Source organism: Carlito syrichta, unplaced genomic scaffold (genome assembly GCF_000164805.1).
Source record: "Carlito syrichta isolate Samal-C Ts95f unplaced genomic scaffold, Tarsius_syrichta-2.0.1 Scaffold289261, whole genome shotgun sequence".
Lineage (NCBI taxonomy): Eukaryota > Metazoa > Chordata > Mammalia > Primates > Tarsiidae > Carlito > Carlito syrichta.
This window is the reverse complement of record NW_007233357.1, coordinates 135025-155048: the sequence shown is the minus strand read 5'-3', so window position 1 is coordinate 155048 and position 20024 is coordinate 135025. Positions and strand designations below refer to the sequence as shown.

At 42.0% G+C, this 20024-nt stretch overlaps 1 protein-coding gene across 1 annotated transcript in view; it reads left to right on the top strand.

The window, feature by feature from the left end:
- Positions 1-20024, top strand: part of SIK2 (salt inducible kinase 2) — a gene marked incomplete at its 5' end in the record, with an annotated part of 36648 nt that overhangs the window by 7993 nt on the left and 8631 nt on the right. The window contains 5 exons of the mRNA XM_021710506.1: positions 5007-5131; positions 5567-5690; positions 7299-7522; positions 9123-9275; positions 16428-16592. Coding sequence (XP_021566181.1) covers positions 5007-5131; positions 5567-5690; positions 7299-7522; positions 9123-9275; positions 16428-16592 — 791 coding nt within the window. The remainder of the gene's footprint in view (positions 1-5006; positions 5132-5566; positions 5691-7298; positions 7523-9122; positions 9276-16427; positions 16593-20024) is intronic.

Sequence of the window (20024 nt, the reverse complement as noted above, 5' to 3'; positions counted from 1 at the left end):
CACGTAGAAGGAATTGAGCAAATGAAAACTCACCACTGGAACACAGTGGTTGCTGCCAACAAGATTTACCAGTAAGTGCTAAAACTAGTGGGTGAGCATTCAAGGGGAAACAAAATACATATAGCCTCTATGTGTTGTCTCTAAAATATTTATTAATTACAGAAAGCAAGATAGTGACTTAACAATAAGGAAATCCAGCAGACACACCTCAGTCAATTGGTTACGTCAGCCTCATTGCATGTAATGCCATGTACCCCCTTAAGCGGTGGACTGCGAAAAGCATATCAGCTCGGTGATATTCCTCCCAAAAAAGTCATAACTTAAATCACGAGAAAGCATCAAACCCAAATGAAATTGTTTTAGGGATGTATCTACAAAATATGTCTACAGGGGAAGTCTACAAAACACTTAACTAGTACTCTTCAAGATCAAAAATGACAAAGACTGGGAAACTGTCACAAATTAGAGAAGACTTTGAAGGCATGACACTAAATGCAGTGTGAAATCCTGAACTGAAAAAGGACATTCGTGGAAAAATTGGCAAAATCATACTAAAGTCTATAGTTTAGTTAATAATGAATCAGTGTTTAGATAATGGAATTTTAGCTTTTAAACTGGGCTCGGTGGCTCAACCTGTAATCCCACGCTTTTGGGAGGCTGAGGTGAGTGGATTGCCTGAGCCCGTGGGTTCAAGGCCTGCCTGGGCAACTTGGCGAGACCTCATCTCTACAATAAATAAAAAATTAACCGGGCGTGGTAGCACATGCCTGTAGTTCCAGCTACTTGGAAGGCTGAGGCAGAAGGATCGCCAGAGCCCAGCAGGTCAAGGCTGCGGTGGCCGGGAGTGACCACTGCCCTCCAGTCTGGGCGACAGAGTGAAATTCCAACTCAAAAAAAATTAAAAAAAGAATTTTAGCTTTTATAATGATACCATAGTTACATAAAATGTTAGTTAACATTAGGGGAAGCAGAGTGAAGGGTATAGGGAATTCTCCTCACTTTGTTGGTGCAACTCTTTTATAAATCTAAAAGTATTTCAAAATTAAAAGTTTTTTAAAAAATCAAAGTGAATCCAACATTGCATGACTTAAGTTTTATGACAGAGAAACAGCAAGCAAAGTGTCTGAGGAACATAACAACGGTAGGTTTAGGTATTAACTTGCAGATCAGAGAACTAGAGAAGACAATAAAGGTGTTTGCTTTCCAGCAAGGCCAGGCTGACTCTGAATCTGGCAGAGAGAGGAATACCTAAGTGAATGTTTTTACGATGCTTTCCAAAAGTCAGATGAAATGTAGTGGCTTTTATTATTCTGTGCAAGACTCTTCTATGTTTGTACAGTGATTGACTCATGTCTGGCATGCGGATGTTTAATGAAGATTTGGTTTGTATGATGAAACATGAATATTGTCCATTTCATTAGAATAAATGGCATTTTCGTATTTCATCCCTTTTACCCCTCATTTCGCTATATGCATTTAGGCAGAGAGCGAATGACTCAAATTATTCTGATTCCTGTCAAGAAAGCAAAAGGCTCTTATTTTTAAGTGTCTTCCATTGCCACTTCTTAAACCTGACAATTGTTAACTTGTTCAAAAATAGCTACTTATCACTGTGCCAGGGAAGGACATCAAGATGGTGGTTAACAGTGGAGACTCTTGAGTTAAGCTTGGTTTCTAGTTTCTATTCCAGTTCTGTAACTTAGTAGCTAGCTATATAACCTTTGGCAAAGTACTTAGCTTTCTACCCCCACTTTCTCCTAGAATGAGGATACCTCATAAGATTCTTAGAAAGAAATCGTCTTCAGAGAGCTTAGATCAGCTCCTGGCACATAGGAAAGCACTTGTAAGAGATAAGAACAACATACTCATATAGCAAATCTTTATCAAGCAGCTATTGTCTGTAGACAGCATACTTCAGACTGTCATTCCCCCATTCTCTACTCTCAGGTAAGTTAAATAATATTAGCAACAGCACCTTCCATTAATTGAGTACCTACTATGTTTCAGTAGCATGTTATATATTGTCTTTTTGTATTAATACAACAACTTCATGAAGTATAGATATCATCTTTATTTTGCAAATAAGGAAACCAAAGCCCCAAGAAGTTATCTAAGATGACATAGCTAAGTAGAAAATGGGAAGGGGGGGATGATAGAAAGAAAACCCAGGATTTGATCTCAAATTCACCTGACTCCAAAGTCTTTCTTAACCCACTCATCAGGCTATGATAAATACAATGTTTGAAGTGCTTTGACAAGGTTATAAAAGACCTCTGCACATGTGATAGAGTAGTAGCTTAGTAAGCCTGATTGTATTTCAGTGTTTCATTTAATATTATACAGATCCACATTCCTATTTTCCTTAGTTACTCATAGAAAATAGAAGTAAACAGGCCAGGCACAGTGGCTCACACCTGTCAGTCATTTCAGCACTCAAGACGGGAGGCTCTCCTGAGGCCAGGTGTCCAAGACCAGCTTGGGCAACATAGTGAGACACCACCTATTGTAAAAATTAGCCAGGTGTGGTGATGTGCACCTGCAGTCCTCGCTACTCTGAAAGCTAAGGCCAAAGGATCCCTTGAGCCCAGGATTTCGTGGCTGCAATGAGCTATGATTGTGCCATTGTACTCTCCCAGGCTGGGTGATACAGTGAGACCCTGTCTCTTAAAAAGAAAGAAGTAAACAGCTACTCAGTGCTGCTCTTCTTGTAAGTGAACAGGGAGCTGTAAAGCCATGGTTGAAAATGGGCTTCCAAAGTTCTGGGGAATCATGCCTAGTGCTCGCGCTCTTGCCTGTGAAGCGTATCAGTGATAGATCCTAAGGCTGCCTTCCTGGCAGGCCTGTGTCCCCTTCAGTTCTATTGAGTTCATTTCACCAGGATGTGGAGAAATACAGAACAAAACAGTAATAGAAAGTTATTTGAGACATTAGAACTTAACAATGTAGAGTTAACAACTTAACAATGGAGAGTTTCCTCAACTTACTCATATTAAAACTCAGTCTGTGATTTGGGTTTCAAGTGCAATAATTATTGTACATATTTCAGGATCCTGAACAAACATCCCGGAGTTGGTGCTTTACCCTGGCAATGAAATTAACATTTGAACATGTAGCCCTTGACTCATTTGAGCGTATGGCTTTTCTCAAAAATTAGAAACATTTATCTGTGTGCCCATATGGGATGCAATGTGCTAAGAGTAGTTAGTCATAGAGGTGGAACTGAGAAGATAAGGCCTTTCCACCCAGTCATTTTGAAAGGTGGACTGTGGGACTGAACGGAGGTCACATGGAAGGAGACAGCTTCTTCCTGGCACCCCTTAGTTTCATGCTGCTGGATCCCCAGGGCAGGCCACCAGGTTTAGACTGTGTCTGAGGCTCTTTCCCCACATGTACCCTCTTCTCTTCTGAACCCTTAAGCCCCCTCTTTTCTACCTCTCCTGTCTATGTTTTCAGGACCTTTTTCTCTAAAAGGCAATAGTTGGTGATAATGGTCTCACAGAGGGAGAAGAGAACTGACATTTCACATCCACTCTGCTCTACACATTTTACATTCTTAATCTTATTTAATCCCCATGACATCCTATCTGAGTGGGTAGATTATCCCCACGTTTATAGATGTGGGGAAAAAATAACTTTCCTAGAGGATTTGAAGCCAGAAAGTGGCAAAACTGGAGATGAGTTGTAGTTCTGCAGAGGGTGTGCTCTTCCACGAAGCTGGACGGGTGGAGCTTGCTACTGCTGTGGCTGTTGTGACTGCTTGCCACCCGTCTTTGTGTCACTAAGCTAAGAGAATGCTTTTCCTAAAGTACAAATGTGTGCACAGTCTCAAGGTGTGAAGGGAGTGCCTTGATGTTAACACACTGGATCCTCACACCTACCTGCTGACTAGACATATTTACAGTTGAGGAAACTAAGGCTCACAAAGGCTGATCCAGAGTCACGGTCAGTCTGGCAGTGGAGACTCAGTCCAGTCTTTCTTGGGCATCTCTTAAAGCTCACTGTGCCTACTGTGCCACACTCCAGCTAAGTGCAGTTCTAGTTCCTGTCGTGAGGCAGTGTTCTTCATTCAGGAGTATGTAACAGAATAGGACAGTATGGGTATAGCTTCCAGAATAATAGGCATGTACTTCCTCAGTAAGAACATGAGACTGCAAAGACTTCGCAAAAGGGTATGAACCTGCATTTATACCAATGCTTCCTGAATTTATTTCATGCATATCAAAGGCATCTATGTATAGTGTTACCAGAGTACATTCTGTGTATCAAAGCTGTAGATTCAGTATGACTGAGATTATAAGGAGAAGGCCATTAACTATTTTGAGTTATAATGCCATCGCAGTCCATAAATGAGTAAATAAGTGATGGTGATAGGTAGTTTGTGGCTGGGTACACAGCCATCCTATGTTATTAAACTATTCAGATGGGTATCTGCCTAAAACAGGAGATAAGGACCAATGCTTAGAGAGTTGTTACTTGGGAAACACTGTACTTAGTTGCTTTAGAGAGTTATAAAGCATACTATCCTGGGGTAATATCTGTAAGAGCAGCCAGTTACTCGGTTGTTTTTAGGTGAATAGCTGAGAGTTTTACTTATTTGTGTCTTCCCTTATAGACCATATAAGATAAAGAGCTCTTAGCAATCATCAGGTAATTGAAATTCTTAAGATTATCAAATTCAAGTTGGTTATCTACACCAGTGTTCTTAAAAATTCTGAATGAACTTTCAGTTTTAAAAATACATGACAAAGTCTTTTCCCAGTCTCTCACTTACTTTGAGAAGAAAACTTGATCACTTACACATTCATTCAACAATATTTATTGATTATTACTATTTGCCAGTCATTATGCGAAATGCTAGGGAACCATCACAAGACAGATGTCTTCCCTGTTCTCACAGAATAAATAGTAATGATATCGTTAATATAGCATATTATAAAATTATTACAGAGAAATGCAGTATAGTTTGAGTGCATAGATGAAAGTAACATTTATTTCCATCCCAATAGATTTCGGTTTTGGAAATTTCTTTAAAAGTGGTGAACTGCTGGCAACATGGTGTGGCAGCCCCCCTTATGCAGCCCCAGAAGTCTTTGAAGGGCAGCAGTATGAAGGACCACAGCTGGACATTTGGGTATTGCTTTGCTTTGCTGTGTTGTTAAATGCATCTGTAATGATAATACTTGGTGCTCTGGCCCATCTTAGATACTCCTAATAATTAACACATGAGCAGTATTTCATATTTCCCTATTCGCTGGACTATAATTAATCAGAGCATCTTGAAATGGATCCCTAGGGAAGAATTTCTAGGGACAAGTGTTATTATCCTTTATATAACAGCATTAACTTAAAGTAATCAAAATGATGAAATTCAGATTTTTTGGTGTGCTTTAAAAGATACTTGTAGTAGTCAGCGTTTCAGATTTTTTTTTTTTTTTTTCAAACTGAGGAAGTGATACATCCAGACAGGAATTTTTCAGTCCATATGATTTCAAGCGCCCTGGAATGTTCAAGAAAACAGTGTGTGAACTGCTTGGCAGAAAAGTGACTGCATTGTTTTCTTCCCTAGAGTATGGGAGTTGTTCTTTATGTCCTTGTCTGTGGAGCTCTGCCTTTTGATGGGCCGACCCTTCCGATTTTGAGGCAGAGGGTTTTGGAAGGAAGATTCCGGATTCCATATTTCATGTCAGAAGGTAACAAGCTGTTCATCTACTAGTGGTGCTTTATGGTATTTGTGCTCCAAATTCCTAGTCAGAAGCTTTCTTTTTTGTAATAGTCTGGGTGCCAAATAAAGTAACTGAGTCATTTTAGAAGCTATAGTAATAAGCAGCTCCCTCTGTGCAAGTGACACAAGTTCCAGCCATCCTACTTGTGACTGGACACAGCACATCTCACAGATTAAGAACAACAAGTCTTCTTACTCACTCTGGGTCTGTAGAGGTCCCAGGTTTATTTTAGACTTAGCAAAGCACTTCATAGAGGCAGGTTCACAACTATATTGCTCTATTTATGAAATGGACTTCGCAAGATTAAAAGTTTTTTAATTTAACTCAAAGCCAACTGGCAAAACTCTGCTGAATTAAGATGATATGCCACAATCTCTACCCGTCTTATATTGGACTGTTCCATAGGCAACCATTAGGTTTACTCCTTAGTTTCGTGTTTGCTTGTCATTCTTAACTCTTTCATTTCCTCCCAACAGTAGAAATAATGCTGTGAGTGGCTTAGAGCATGGGCTCTGCAGCCAGGCTACCAGACTACCTGGTCTTAATCCTGAGTCCACCACAAGTTACATCTGCTCTCTGTGCTTCAACTTCCCCATCTAGAAAATGAAAATAACAGTAGTTCTTACCCCAGGGGTGTTGTTAAGGCTTAATTAAATTAATCTGTATATACCAGGTGTTGTGGTTCATGCTTGTAATCCCAACACTTTGGGAGGCCAAGGCAAGAGGATCGCTTGAGGCCATGAGTTTAAGACTAGCCTGGACAACATAGCAAGACACTCATCTCTCCAAAAAATTTTAAAACAAACTGGGCATGGTAGCACAGGCTTGTAGTTCCAGCTACTTGGGAAGCTGAGGCAGAATGATTACTTGAGCCAAGAAGCTTGAGGCTGCCTGAACTGTGATCACACCACTGCACTCCAGCCTGGGTGACAGAGCAGGACCCCAACTAAAAAAAAAAAAAATCTATATCAGGTCCTTAGCACGATGCCTGGCATGTAGTGAATGACAGAAGGTTAGCTTATGTGGGAGTAGTGAAGGGCATCATGTCAGCTTAGAGAGTAAGAAGTTAGTGCTCAAAGTTGCAGCAGTGCAGTTTTCATAGTGTAATCAGAAATAAATAATATTTCACATGGATTTTTCTCAGCTGCACTGATGTGGAGAAAAGCCATAGCCCCTTGGAGAGCTCTTTACCTCACTTACATAACTTTAGTCTGTCAGCCTAGATGGGACTGAGGATCAATTTATTATTGGCTTGTTCTAAGAATATGGCTTATTTCTTTTCTTTAGTGGAAATCTATGTATATTTCTAGATATTTTTAGTTGGAAAATGCAGTAGACAGGTTCATTTAGCACAGAAGGTGATAGACCTACACCCTCTTGTTTTTCTTAAGTATTTGTTCGTCATGTGAACTTGACAAATATAAGGAGCCTTCATGTGTTCATTTATTCATTTGACCTTCTTCTTTCCAGTGGAGGACTCAAAGATTAGCACTGGTGTAAAGTCACATGAGTCAAGCAAATAACCCTAAAGTACAGGTGATTTATGTGACTTTCACAACATTGTGTTTTCTATAGATTGTGAGCACCTTATTCGAAGGATGTTGGTCCTAGACCCATCCAAGCGGCTAACCATAGCTCAAATCAAGGAGCATAAGTGGATGCTCGTAGAAGTTCCCGTGCAGAGACCTGTTCTCTATCCACCACAAGAGCAAGAAAACGAGCCATCCATCGGGGAGTTTAACGAACAGGTCCTGCGACTGATGCACAGCCTTGGAATAGATCAGCAGAAAACCATTGAGGTAAAGTGATCAGAGATTTAACTAAAGGTATTTGAGGACTGTGCTGTACTTAGTCACTCGGAACTTCATGCTCACACCTGTCATCCTGGCCTTTTAGCACATCTCTCCCTAGCACCTAGCCACACTATTTGGTGTTCCTGTTGGATTGCATCAGACTCTTATATTTGCTTTTTTTTTTTTATCCCCACCCCCCATATTTGTTTTTATTTAGTGTTTAAATTCCTTGTTTTGCCCCATTTGCCAAAAAATCCAAGAGGAAGCATTTATAAAAGACTCAGAAAAGACAAAGATAGAAGCTTAGCAAATATAAGATGAAAGTTTCTTCCAAAACAAAGCATGAAGTTTTATATAGGTATTTAACTAGTTTGTATGGACTGTAAATGTGCAGAAAGGGAACGAGGCTAAGGACTGAGCAGGAAACAGGAAGGTGTAGGCATTGGGTTTAAGAAAGTCAGTGGGATTTAAATTGTGAACTGGAGAAACTCAGAAGGCAGAAACAGGTGGGTTCCTTATTTGGAAGTATTAGGGGTCATAGAACTAAGAAGGTCATGACCCTGAAAAATTTCTCTTGGCTTTTGTTTCTGTTCTTCAATAGTAAGCATACTTATAGGAGATACCTGTCTTTAATACCTCCACAATAATAAAAAGCAAAGAGTGCTTTTAAGCAGGAAGTGTATCCAGAAACAATGTCAAATGCCTCTTGTTTGCTGTGGAAGACCAAGGCTCTCTCTCAAGACTGAGCTGCCTTTCCCCACTTGTAGCTACAAGCAAAACCAGATTGCCTCACTCGTCATATGCTCATTGGCATTTCTCTGGACTTGTCCATGGGTAGACCCAGAGTGGCAGCTACGAGTGTGAGTCTGCCAGCCTGTGGTTTTTGCTGCGATGCTCTGCATCCGGGGTGCCCTTCCTGGAGCCCATTCGGACTGTCAGGTGGAATTAGAAGCCAAAGGAGCAGTTGTTTTCTGTTCCGTTAGTATCCTGGGAACGCTGGCAGCTAGAGATGTGAAAATTTGGGAAACAACGTTATTTTCAAGGTTTCAAAAGGGTGGGACTGCAAAAACAAGAGGAAAAAATTACCTAAGAATGGAGACATAGTGTCTCTCAATTTAGCATCCAGATGTCATTCTCCAGCCCAAAATAATCAACAGAATGTTCCCCAAAGACTTTAATCATTCTCTTCAGAGTTTTCAAAGGCTGGGACTTGTGCTGAAGCCATGAAATAAGAGCACCAGGCTCAGGTTGCTAACTGACCATACACCATAGTTACAGCTATGAGATGGGACCATAGGATGGCATCAGGGAATGTCTACATGAGACAGTGATGACATTTTCTCCAACTGCAGAAAAATAAATGGATCCTGCTCATGTAAAAGGGCTGGTCAAGTCATCCAAAGGTGTCACCCTTTATATAATCAATACTAGAGACTTGACATTTTCTGCCTTCCAGCCTAAATTCTGAAACAGCTTTCATCTTGAGGCATACTTTGTCGCTCTATTTTTAAAAACATGTGATTTCCTTCCTCTTCTTTTAGAAATGTATAGATCATGGTATGGGTTTGTACAGTTCTCTGCTTTCAGCTCTTGTTTTCTTTTTCAGTCTTTGCAGAACAAGAGCTATAACCACTTTGCTGCCATTTATTTCCTGTTGGTGGAGCGCCTGAAATCACATAGGAGCAGTTTTCCAGTGGAGCAGAGACTCGATGGCCGCCAGCGCCGGCCTAGCACCATTGCCGAACAAACAGTTGCCAAGGTAGCGCCCTGTGGCCAGTAGTCTTATCTGTGCATGTGCTGGTTCACACGTTTGACACGGTTGTCGCCTTGCAGTACAAGGGCTGGGGCCTCACCCTGTCGCCGTTTTCTGTGAAGCTTCTGCCTCCAGCATTCACCAGAGTCCCAAACCCATTCGCTCCTTGCTATTGCGAAGGGCTCGCTTTCATTTCAAGCAGGTTTTTAAAGATGGGTTCTGTTTTGTCACTCACTTGTGTTGAGAGTTACTGCAACTAGCCTGTACATTCAGTTTCGCTTAAAAGTTCTTTATCGCAGATTTACCATGTGGAAGCTTCTATGAGGTATTATCTGTGCTAGGATACATAAAACACCATCATTGCCCTCAGAGACATTACACTCTGGAAGTGAAACAAGGCAAGACCATAAGTAGGCATCATTCAAAACAGGGAGAGATGAATGCTGATGCAGAACTAAGGGCAAGGAAGAGGCATGTCTGAACAGGAAAGTGCAGACAGATGCTCACAGGTGTTTGGGGCCATGTTAGGGAAGGGCGGAAGAGGCAGCATGGATCAGCAGAAGTACCCGGGTGGGCAAGCACAAGCCTTGTTCACGTTAATCCACTTGAACTGAAGTATAGGAAAATGAAGAAGTTGGAGTGGTAAGTCAAAGCCACACTGGAAGAGTTTTGAATGCCCAGGTAAAGAGTTTACTTACAATTCAGAAGGGTGCTAACCAAAATGTCAACTAAATATATCCATGCTTTAAGCTAATTAACCTGGTAGCATAGGGATGGAGGGATTGACTAGGGAAGAGAAGAAACTTGGAGAGAGCAGTTAGGAGAGTAATATGATAGCTGAGATGAGATACTGAAGGCCTAAGCTAACATGGTCCTGCTGGAAGTAGAAGGGAAGGGGCAAGTCTGAGAACTGTTTCCAAGGCAGACTCTTAGGAACTCCAGGCAGTGGTTTAGAGAGACAGCTCAGCATGGTGATTGAAAGCAGGGATTCAGCTGGGCATGGTGACGCACATTTATAATCCCAGCACTTTGGGAGGTGGGCAGGAGGACTGCCTGAGCCCAGGAGTTCGAGACCCGTCTCTACAAAGAATCAAAAATGAGCAACTTGGCGAGACCTCATCTCTACAACAAATCAAAAATTAGCCGGGTGTGGTAGCGCGCACCTGTAGTTCCAGCTACTTGGAAGGCTGAGGAGAAAGGATCGCCGGAGCCCAGTAGGCGAGGCTGTGGTGGCCGGGAGCAGCCACTGCACTCCAGTCTGGGTGACAGAGTGAGACTCCAACTCAAAAAAAAAAAAAAAATCAGCCAGTTATGGTGCTGCGCACCTGTAGCTACTCAGGAGGCTGAGGTGGAAGGATTGTCTGAGTCCAGGAAGTGGAGGCTTCTGCACTGTCGCCACTGCACTGCAGCCTGGGCGACAGAGTGAGATCCCAACTCAAAAAAAAAAAAGATGGCAGAGACTTTGGAGCAGATGCCATTTCCTGCTGTATGGCATTTTAAAAGTTTCTTAAGGTTATTCTGTAACCCAGTTCCCAAGTGTAAAATGGAGATAATAAGAAAATGTTGTGAAAATTAAATTAGTTAATATTTATGAAGCCCTTAGAACAGTGCCTGGCACATGGTAAGTGCCATGTAAGTGTTAGTTACATAAATTAACAAATCTTGGGGAGGAATGGACAGCAGTGAGTTAGAGATGACTCCACCCATGAACCTTGGCTTAAGAGAATGAGTGGCCGCATGAACTCAGTGACTCAGGAGAAAGAGGTGGATCCCAGGGGAGAGGCTTCGGCTGAAGGGATGTGGGGAACATCTGTAGGGAGACTGAGAAAATTCGTTCTGTTTGAACACATGCCCACTTCTGTGAGTAACGTATTTTGTTTAAAGTAAAGTTAAGAGCAGAAAAGTTTGGGCTTTTTATTTCCTTGTCAGTTTCACAGAATGCACGGGTTATCATTATATGTTGCATTGGCTTCTACAGAATATGTAAACAAAAAATAAGTAAATTAAAATCTTCTTGATTTGAATAGGCAAATGGTATCTTGTTATATATACTTTATAAAAATAACGTTAGTGATACAGCTGTGAATAAAATAACATAACTGTACAGTTTCAGATGTCTGAGTTAGAGCATCTCTGAGCACTTGGAAATCTTGAATGATATGTAAGTGGGGCAGGTAATAGTGAGCTACACAGGAACCCCTCCCCTCTTGCAAATGCCACCAGACAAAAGGCTAGGAAGCTGGAAGGCCCCAGGCTATAGTAGGCTTTCCCTGCCAAGTTTCTTCAATTCTTCTTCAACTTGCACAAGTGAAGGAGTGGTGAGGGTTTACATAAATACTTGTTCCTGAGCACGCGCATATGTTATTGTACATGATATCCTTTCAGATCTAGACTATGAGCAAATTCCCTAGATATCCCAAGTTCTGTTTAATTTGGCTTGGGGTTGAGATGTGTAACATGGCTCCTTATATTTGATAACTTGTTTTTATTACCAAGCACTCCATGAGTTCTTTTCACTTTATGCATTGACCCAGGTCATCATAGAAACCTACTTACTGCAACTCAAAATGTATCTAACTCAAATGGAAGTCCTCAGTGCTCATTCACAAACTTGTCTTGGGCTTCTTCTGGATGCTGCACAGCCAGCTCTGGGGCTGAAGGAAATGCTCCCTTCCCTCCAAGGGTTCACGTTCTAAGTTTTAGTGTTGAACTTGTTAAAAAACATCTCTCTGTTTTTATGGATACAGATGTGCTTAAAATTTTAGTCGAGCTTTCTCACTTTAATTTTTTTTATGTTCTAATGGTTTTTTAAGTGACAAATCACTTGTTACTTGATATAGCAGTAAGAAGTTGAAAACTATCCAGTACAAAGATGATGTGAACCGTGGAGTCACTCAGACCTTCAGTTCCATACCAAGTTGAATGACTTTGGGCAAGTCAGCATCTCTGAGCTCCTTCGCCCTTAAATACAAAATTTAAATAGCAATACTTACTTCATAAGATTGCTACTAAGATCAAATCAGCTCATCTATACCAGCAATTCAGTTCAGCAAGTATGCACCAGGCATAGTCCCAGTCACTGTGGCTTTAGAAGTAACCAGGAAGCAGTCCTGCCTTGAGAAGTTAATATTCTAGTGATAAGTTCTCATAACTATTATTCAAACAAATTATCTATCTATCTATCTATCTATCCCATATTAGATGGGGTTAGAATGCTTCCATTTGCTGTGCAACATATAGGAAATGTTATATCTAATTGACTTCAGACAACTACTTAGAAAAAATGTCATGCTTTTCTCATGAATTCTACCACAAATTAGTCCTTCCACTCTAAGTTTCCACCAGCTGTCAACAGACAAGAATGAAACAGTCATCCCCAATTCTTTAATTACTGACTAGAGGTTGCCCCTCACAACTGTAGGAAAAATCGTTTGCTAGAGCTGCCATAACAAAATGCCACAGACTGGCTTAAACTACAGACATTATTTTCTCATGGTCTGGAGGCTGGAAATGCAAGATCAAGGTGCCATTGGGTTGATTTCTGGTAAGCTATCATCCTGGCTTTTAGATGGCTGTGTTCTCACTCTGAGCTCACATTGCTTTTCTTCTGTGCAAGTGTAGAGAGAAAGATTTATGGTGTCTCCTCCTCTTCATATAAGGACACCAGCCCTGTTGGATCAGGGCCCCACCCTTAAGACCTCATTTAACTTTAATTACCTTCTTAAAGGCCCTTTTCCAGGTACAGAGCCACGTTGGGGGTGAGGGCTTCAACATAAGAATTTTGGGAGGACACAGTTCATGTCATAACAAGTATATGTCTGCTGGAGCAGTAACAATTTTCTCATAGGAGAGAACATTATTTTCATTTTAATGGTTCTAGAAAAGACAAAGTCAAAAGAAGAGATTCAAGGCAATAAATGTGTGGTCTAAAAAGTTATTGCAGTTGGTTGGATGTGATCACTGCCTATTGTCATTCTTGAAGAATATCTTGGTAATGTCTGCTTCCTTGGGATATTAATTGACTCTATTTATTATAATCACATATTCTCTGATCATTCTGTAGTACTGAGCATGCCATTTGTATATTTACACCCTCTCTTGTTCCAAAAATGACTTCTTTAGTTCCCTCAGTAGTTGCAAGACTTCTAAAACCCATCATCCTATTTCCTAAGCAGTAACTGTCACAACAAAATGTGTTATTCTTCTATCCTTATGAAGTTCACAGTCAGTTGTTGCTGTAGTCCAGGTTGGATGTAAAAATTGTCAAAAACTACGTTTGGTCTGGCACAGCACTAGCCGGTCATTTAGTCAGAGCTCATAAGAGTCAGGGACTGAGAAGCATTAGAACATCATAGTGGTCATGCTGGTGTGTCGTTTCTGGTGCAGCACCCTCAGGTGACACTTTGTCCTAATAATTAGACCACTTCATACAGAAGGAGCAGTCTAATAGAGGTAAGAAATTGAAATAAACCTTCAGTTTTATCCTTTGATTGAAAAGCTGATGATGATGATAAGAAGAATAAACCAAAGGTACTTTACTAGGAAGTTTCAGTTTTACATTGTGACGTGTTGGCTGGAGAAATTAAATGACTAATGCTTGAAGGAAAAAAAAGTTGTTTAACCTCAAAAGTGACACAGGATATGAGCCTGAGGGATGACAATATGAGAGGAAAGCTTATTATTTCTTTATCATTCTCAGAATGGGATGCAGTATTTTTTCTTTTTTACCATTCACGTCATACTGACATTTTGCTAATGCTGTTTTAGTCTCTATCTCATGCAGTATAGCCAATGATACTAATATTGGAGTATACCAAGTATAAAGTAGTATATTCTAAATATATTAAAACTATCTTCAGATGTAAAGTGTATTTCTAATATATCTCCCTGTCCTTGAAAATCATCAACCTGAAATTCTTATTTTTTTGATTTGGATTCTCACTCTGTCACCCAGCCTGGAGTGCCGTAGCACGCTCCTGGCCACTGCAGCCTCGCCCTGCTGGGCTCTGGCAATCCTTCTGCCTCAGCCTTCCAAGTAGCTGGAACTACAGGCATGCGCTACCACACTCAGCTAATTTTTTTTTATTTATTGTAGAGATGAGGTCTTGCCAAGTTGCCCAGGCGGGTCTCGAACGCACGGGCTCAGGCAATCCACTTACCTCAGCCTCCCAAAGCTCAGGATTACAGGCTGAGCAACCGAGCCCGGCTCAACCTGAAATTCTAACTGCGAATTGTTAGTATCTGAGAATAAAACTGCACTTGTTTTGCAGTCTAATTCTTATATTCTTGTGATCATTTTAAAACTTGAGGAAGAGGGGCAAAGAGGAGTTACAGTTACTGAGTTAAGATTCACATGTTGACTGAGTGCAATGGCTCAAGCCTATAATCCCAGCACTTTGGGAGGCTGAGGCAAGAGGATTGCCTGAGCCCAAGGGTTCGAGACCAGCCTGGGGCAACTTGGTGGGACCTCATCTTTACAAAAAATCAAAAAATTAGCCAGGCATGGTGGTTCGCACCTGTAGTTCCAGCTACTTGGAAGACTGAGGCAGAAGGATCGTCTGAGCCCAGCAGGTCGAGGCTGCGGTGGCCATGAGCGTGCCACTGCACTCCAGCCTGGGCGACAGAGTGAGACTCCGACTCAAAAAAAAAAAGATCCACAAAGCACCTTTTACAGTCCTAACTGCACTATCAGTAGGCATAATGCCCTATTTTGCCAGAGAGGAAAATAAGACTCAGAGATGTCAGGAAACCTATTAAGGTCACACAAGTAGTATGTGACAGAGCCAGGAATCAAACTCAGGCCTTGGGAAAGGAGAAGCTAAAATCTCATACCATTTTATCCTTTTCATTTGTTTGAATTTAAAACTCACCATCCTGTATCCCTTGAAGTGACTATAGCAGGAAAAATATAGGCCATTGCTCTGCCTTTTACAGTCTAGTATGGTGATTATTCCCTCAGATGTTTTACAGTATCCATTATGTTCAAAACATATCTAATAAATTATCCTGGTCATTTTGAAGGGATGGGCACAAAAGGATCATCCAGCATCTCATCTTTAAAATCATCTTTGCCACTTCCATATGGAACGAGTCTCTTTTAAATAACTTTTTAAAAGATGCATTTGTAATGCTTGTTTTCTTAGAATAGTTAACAAAGGAGACATGAGACTGGACTTGACACTGTCAGGAGGCTAACTTCAGGAGCACAGCTCACTCAGCCATAAGCTCCTGTCCTTCCACTGGGCCAGCAGACTGTGTTCCTTGAAGGAAGGGGGACGTTCCTTCTCCTCAAGTAACCACTGCTTCTCTTTTCTTCCTCTTCACAGGCACCCTTGCCAAGAAATAGGCACCATCTCACGCCACCAAAAAGGGGGCATGGGGCAGAGGTCGAGCCCTTACTTCCATGTCCCTTGTATTGTAGTTAATTGTGGGGGTATTATATCTATCTCTGGCCCAATTTTGAGCTCCTAGGTGTGGGGCCTTTTCTATTCTTCTTTATATCTTTCCAGTTAATATATTTAAGAAAAGAGACAAATCTGTTGAATTAAGACGAAGGAGCATTCTTTGATTCCTTACAAAAACTAGCTTTCTTGTCACCTCTGTATAAGTTAGCCATCTCATCATGAGAAAGGAATGAAGTTCTCTACAAGCTATTTTGGAATAACTGATTGCTGAGACTGCTTTAAATCACTGCCTGTACCATTTACATGTCTCATCAAATCTTTCTGGAGTGTCCAATAAATAGCTGTTTATCCTTTAATTGTCCAGGAAGAATTATTTCATTTTATTTTATTTTTGAGTTGGAGTCTCACCATGTCATCCAGGCTGGAGTGCAGTGGCACACTCATGACCACCGCAACCTCTACCTGCTGGGCTCAGGTGATCCTTCCACCTCAGCCATCCAAGTAGCTGGAAGGATGATGCGCGCCATCATGTCCAACTAATTTTTTGATTTATTTAGAGAGGAGGTCTCACCAAGTTGCCCAGGCTGGTCTCGAACCCCTGAACTCAGGCAATCCTCTCGCCTTGGCCTCCCAAAGTGCTGGGATTACAGGCTTGAGCTACCATGCCCAGTGAATTATTTTATTCTTAGAGATTTGTGTGTTTATAGAGAAGATATCAGTGTTCCCCAACTGTCTGTTCTTGCCATATTTCCAGGCACAAACTGTGGGACTCCCGGTGACCATGCATTCACCAAACATGAGACTGCTGCGATCCGCCCTCCTCCCACAGGCGTCCAACGTGGAGGCCTTTTCATTTCCGGCATCGGGCTGCCAGGCAGAAGCAACCTTTATGGAAGAAGAGTGTGTCGATACGCCAAAGGTATGGGTGTGTTTGAGAGACTCAGAGCTTGCAGCTTGGCCAGTGACTTCAGTCTGGTCCTCAAGTGTTGTACTTCAGCTCTGTTGAACTTTGTCATTTCCTCAAGTCACTCAAGAGTGTTGTTTTTGTGGAGAAAAGCCTAGGAACAGTTTCCAGGGCTCGATTCTCGTCAGTGTTTCAACCTTATGACTGTTACATAACTTGTCCGACCTCGTGAATACTTCTCAAAAGTCCTCTTCTTTCTCATTCCTTATCCAGCTCCTTCTCCCTTCAAGTTTCTAGATCCCTCACAAGTATTTGGGTGTGTGTGTTTGTTTTGACAAACTGTAGTTATGAAAACAAAAAATTAATTTTGGTGCTGAATTGGGCTTTGTCTATTATTAGTGCCTCTCTTTTTTTGTCTGATTTGGGCACCCACTTAAAGTCTAGTATACTGCGTGAAGTTGATTTTTAGGATATGGAAGATGACAGCTTCTCTCAGTGGGTATTTATTTAACTTCTGGTATGCATTGTATATATTTAGCATCAAGTGATGTGCAGTGGATCTTACTAACGGATAGCAGTGTTTCATAAATGAGCACAGGTCTTGGAGTATGTTCAAAGTAGACCAAACTGTGTGAACTTGGGTGAGGTCATGGAAGCTCTTTGAACCTCAGTTTTCTCTTATGCAAAACGAGAAAACAACTTTGTGAAACTGTTGTGAGGATTAAGTAAGAAAATGTGTGTGAAGTTTGAAGCGGATTATAGATACTCAATAAATAGTGGTTTCCTGTCTTTGTAGCCACTTTAGATAGTAAGTCAGACATCAGTTCTCCCTCAGGCTGCTCGACTGTGGCCTAGCAGAGGAAACATGCATAATGAAAGTCAGTGCCGGGTGCAGAATAAATTGATAAAAGATAAAAATGGTTGGCCCCTTAAAGAAGTGTACATCAAAGTGAGACTAAATGAGCCGGGGAAATTGCTGTTGCATGTGGATCGGGTTAAGTGTCAGAGCTGGGGGTGGAAAGGTGGGTAGACCTAGAGTGGGTGGAAACCAGGGTGGAGTGTCTCTGACAGAAGGAAAGCCCAAGTGAAAGCAAGCACTAGGAGAGCCTGCGTCCACCTCAGTCCAGGAAGGCTGTGGGAACTGAAGATGGGCGGGTTAGCTGTGAGTGGCAAGCCGGGGAATTTAGACATTTTCTCTGAGCCAGTGCTCTCAATGTGGTGATGTGTTTCAAGATCCACTGAGACACTTGAAGGAACAGTTATTAGGGCAGTGGGAAACCCTTGAAGATTCTTGAGCAAGGAAGCACATGCTGTCCGTGTTGCGCTTCAGAAAATTCGCCTGCACAGTCCCATTGTGTGCATTGGGTCAGGGGCAGACTGTTAACTCGGAGAGCAGGTTAGGGTGCGTGTCCTGAAGGGAAGTGATGGGCCTGGACTAGGACAGTGGACATGAACCGGGAGAAGACAGAATGACAGGAAGGAGGTGAAAGGGATCGAACATCAGGGTCTGGAGTGTGATCCGAACAGATAACTAGATGTCAAGCCTCAATGGTGGAGGGTGCAACTCATTTTCAGTTTTGGGAAGTCAAGGCAGAGCAGATTCAGAAGGTCAGTTTTGTGTTCAGCCAGCGCACAGACCACAGCAAGCAGCCCTCTGCCAGGCTGCCACAGGCCCGTGTTCAGCTGAGTTGCTGACCACAAGTAGTTAGTGTCCATGCCCCTGAGGAAAAGGCCACCACCTGTGGACAGCTTCCTTTGCCTGTGGTTGCTACTGTGGTCCTCCTCAGAAATTCAGACAAAAATCAAGGCAACATAATTCATTTATTTTGAGATCTAAATCCCTCGAAAAAATCAAAATGCTGTCTGCTAAAGGCTTGTCTTTGAAGATGTCAAGCCTGAAACAGAGATCAGGCACTGTCTGCTGTGCTGTATTATATAGGGCGAGCTATGTTTAAAGCTTGTGATTGTTGCTCTACCAGGAAACAGACAGGAAATGGATGATTTTGCAAAATATATAGACAGGAGCTAAATGGTGTCTTTGCATTGGCAGGAAGAGCAACAGCACGCTGGAGCTGGCCAGCCACACTGGCTGTGCCACTCTGGCACTCAACCAGGCCATAGACATCCGCTGGGCTTATTTGTGGACTGTTTCATGTATGTCAGCAAAAATGCTTGTCCCTCTTCCCTCCCTAGGACCTCTTTCTTGGGGCCCATAAATAAGTAAATGTACAGTTTCCTTTTTGTCCATACTGCTTCATATGTTTTTACTATAATACCCATTTGTCGTTTTCTGAAAGATGCTTTACAGCTGCATGTGTTGCAAGTTTCGTTTCTGCTCTCAACTGGGGACAGGTATTGTACATCTCAAAGAGAGTTCAGCTCTCCTTCCCTCCCAGAAGTCTTCAGTGCGTAAAACCATCCGTCACAGCCCTTAGGGAGTCTGAATTGGAGGTTTGGTTTGTGGTTTCTGCCAAAAATAGCACCTTTCTGAAGTAGTCACCCAACTCCAAGCAGTAACTGAGACCCACGGGTGACAGAAGGGCCATCTGCAGGGCAGATGCATAAATCCTGTATAGGCAGCCTTTCTCTTTTGAGTATTTTCATTAAAATAGAGAATTTTTGACTGGGCTCAGTGGCTCAGCCTGTCATCCCAGCACTTTGGGAGGGTAAGGCAAGTGGATTGCCTGAGCCCGTGGGTTCAAGACCAGCCCGGGCAACTTGGCAAGACCTCGTCTCAACAATAAATCAAAAATTAGCCAGGCATGGTAGTGCATGCCTGTAGTTCTGGCTACTTGGAAGGCTGAGGCAGAAGGATCACCGGAGACCAGCAGGTCAACACTGGGGTGGCCATGAGCGTGCTATTGCACTCCAGCCTGGGCAACAGAGTGAGACTCCGACTCAAAAAAAAAAAAAAAAAAAAAAAGAAAGAAATAGTGAATTTTTTACACACAAACACTCCATTCACTTTTAGCAGCTTATTAGAAATGAATACAAGGAATTTCCCAAGTTACCACCTTCATTGCTGGATAGCAGAAGGAAACTGGGAAGCTGCACCATTAAGTGCAAGTAGCGATGTTTCATGTCTATATTTTCACAACTTTTTTAATAACAAAGGGAGTACACAAAAGGGAAGGTCGGAAACAGGATCTGTATCAACTCAATAGTGTAAACCTCTGTCTTAGGCTTTCAAAGGGGGAGGAGTTTTATTGTAGTTTTGAATTTGGATTTTTTTTTTTTTGAGCTGGAGTCTCATTCTTTGTTGCCCTGGCTGGAGTGCAGTGACACACTCATGGCCCCTGCAGCCTCTACCTGCTGGGCTCAGGCGATCCTTCCACCTCAACCTTTCAAGTAACTGGAACTACAGACGCACACCACCACACCCAGCTAGTTTTTGTGATTTATTGTAGAGATGAGGTCTCACCAAGTTGCCCAGGCTGGTCTCGAACC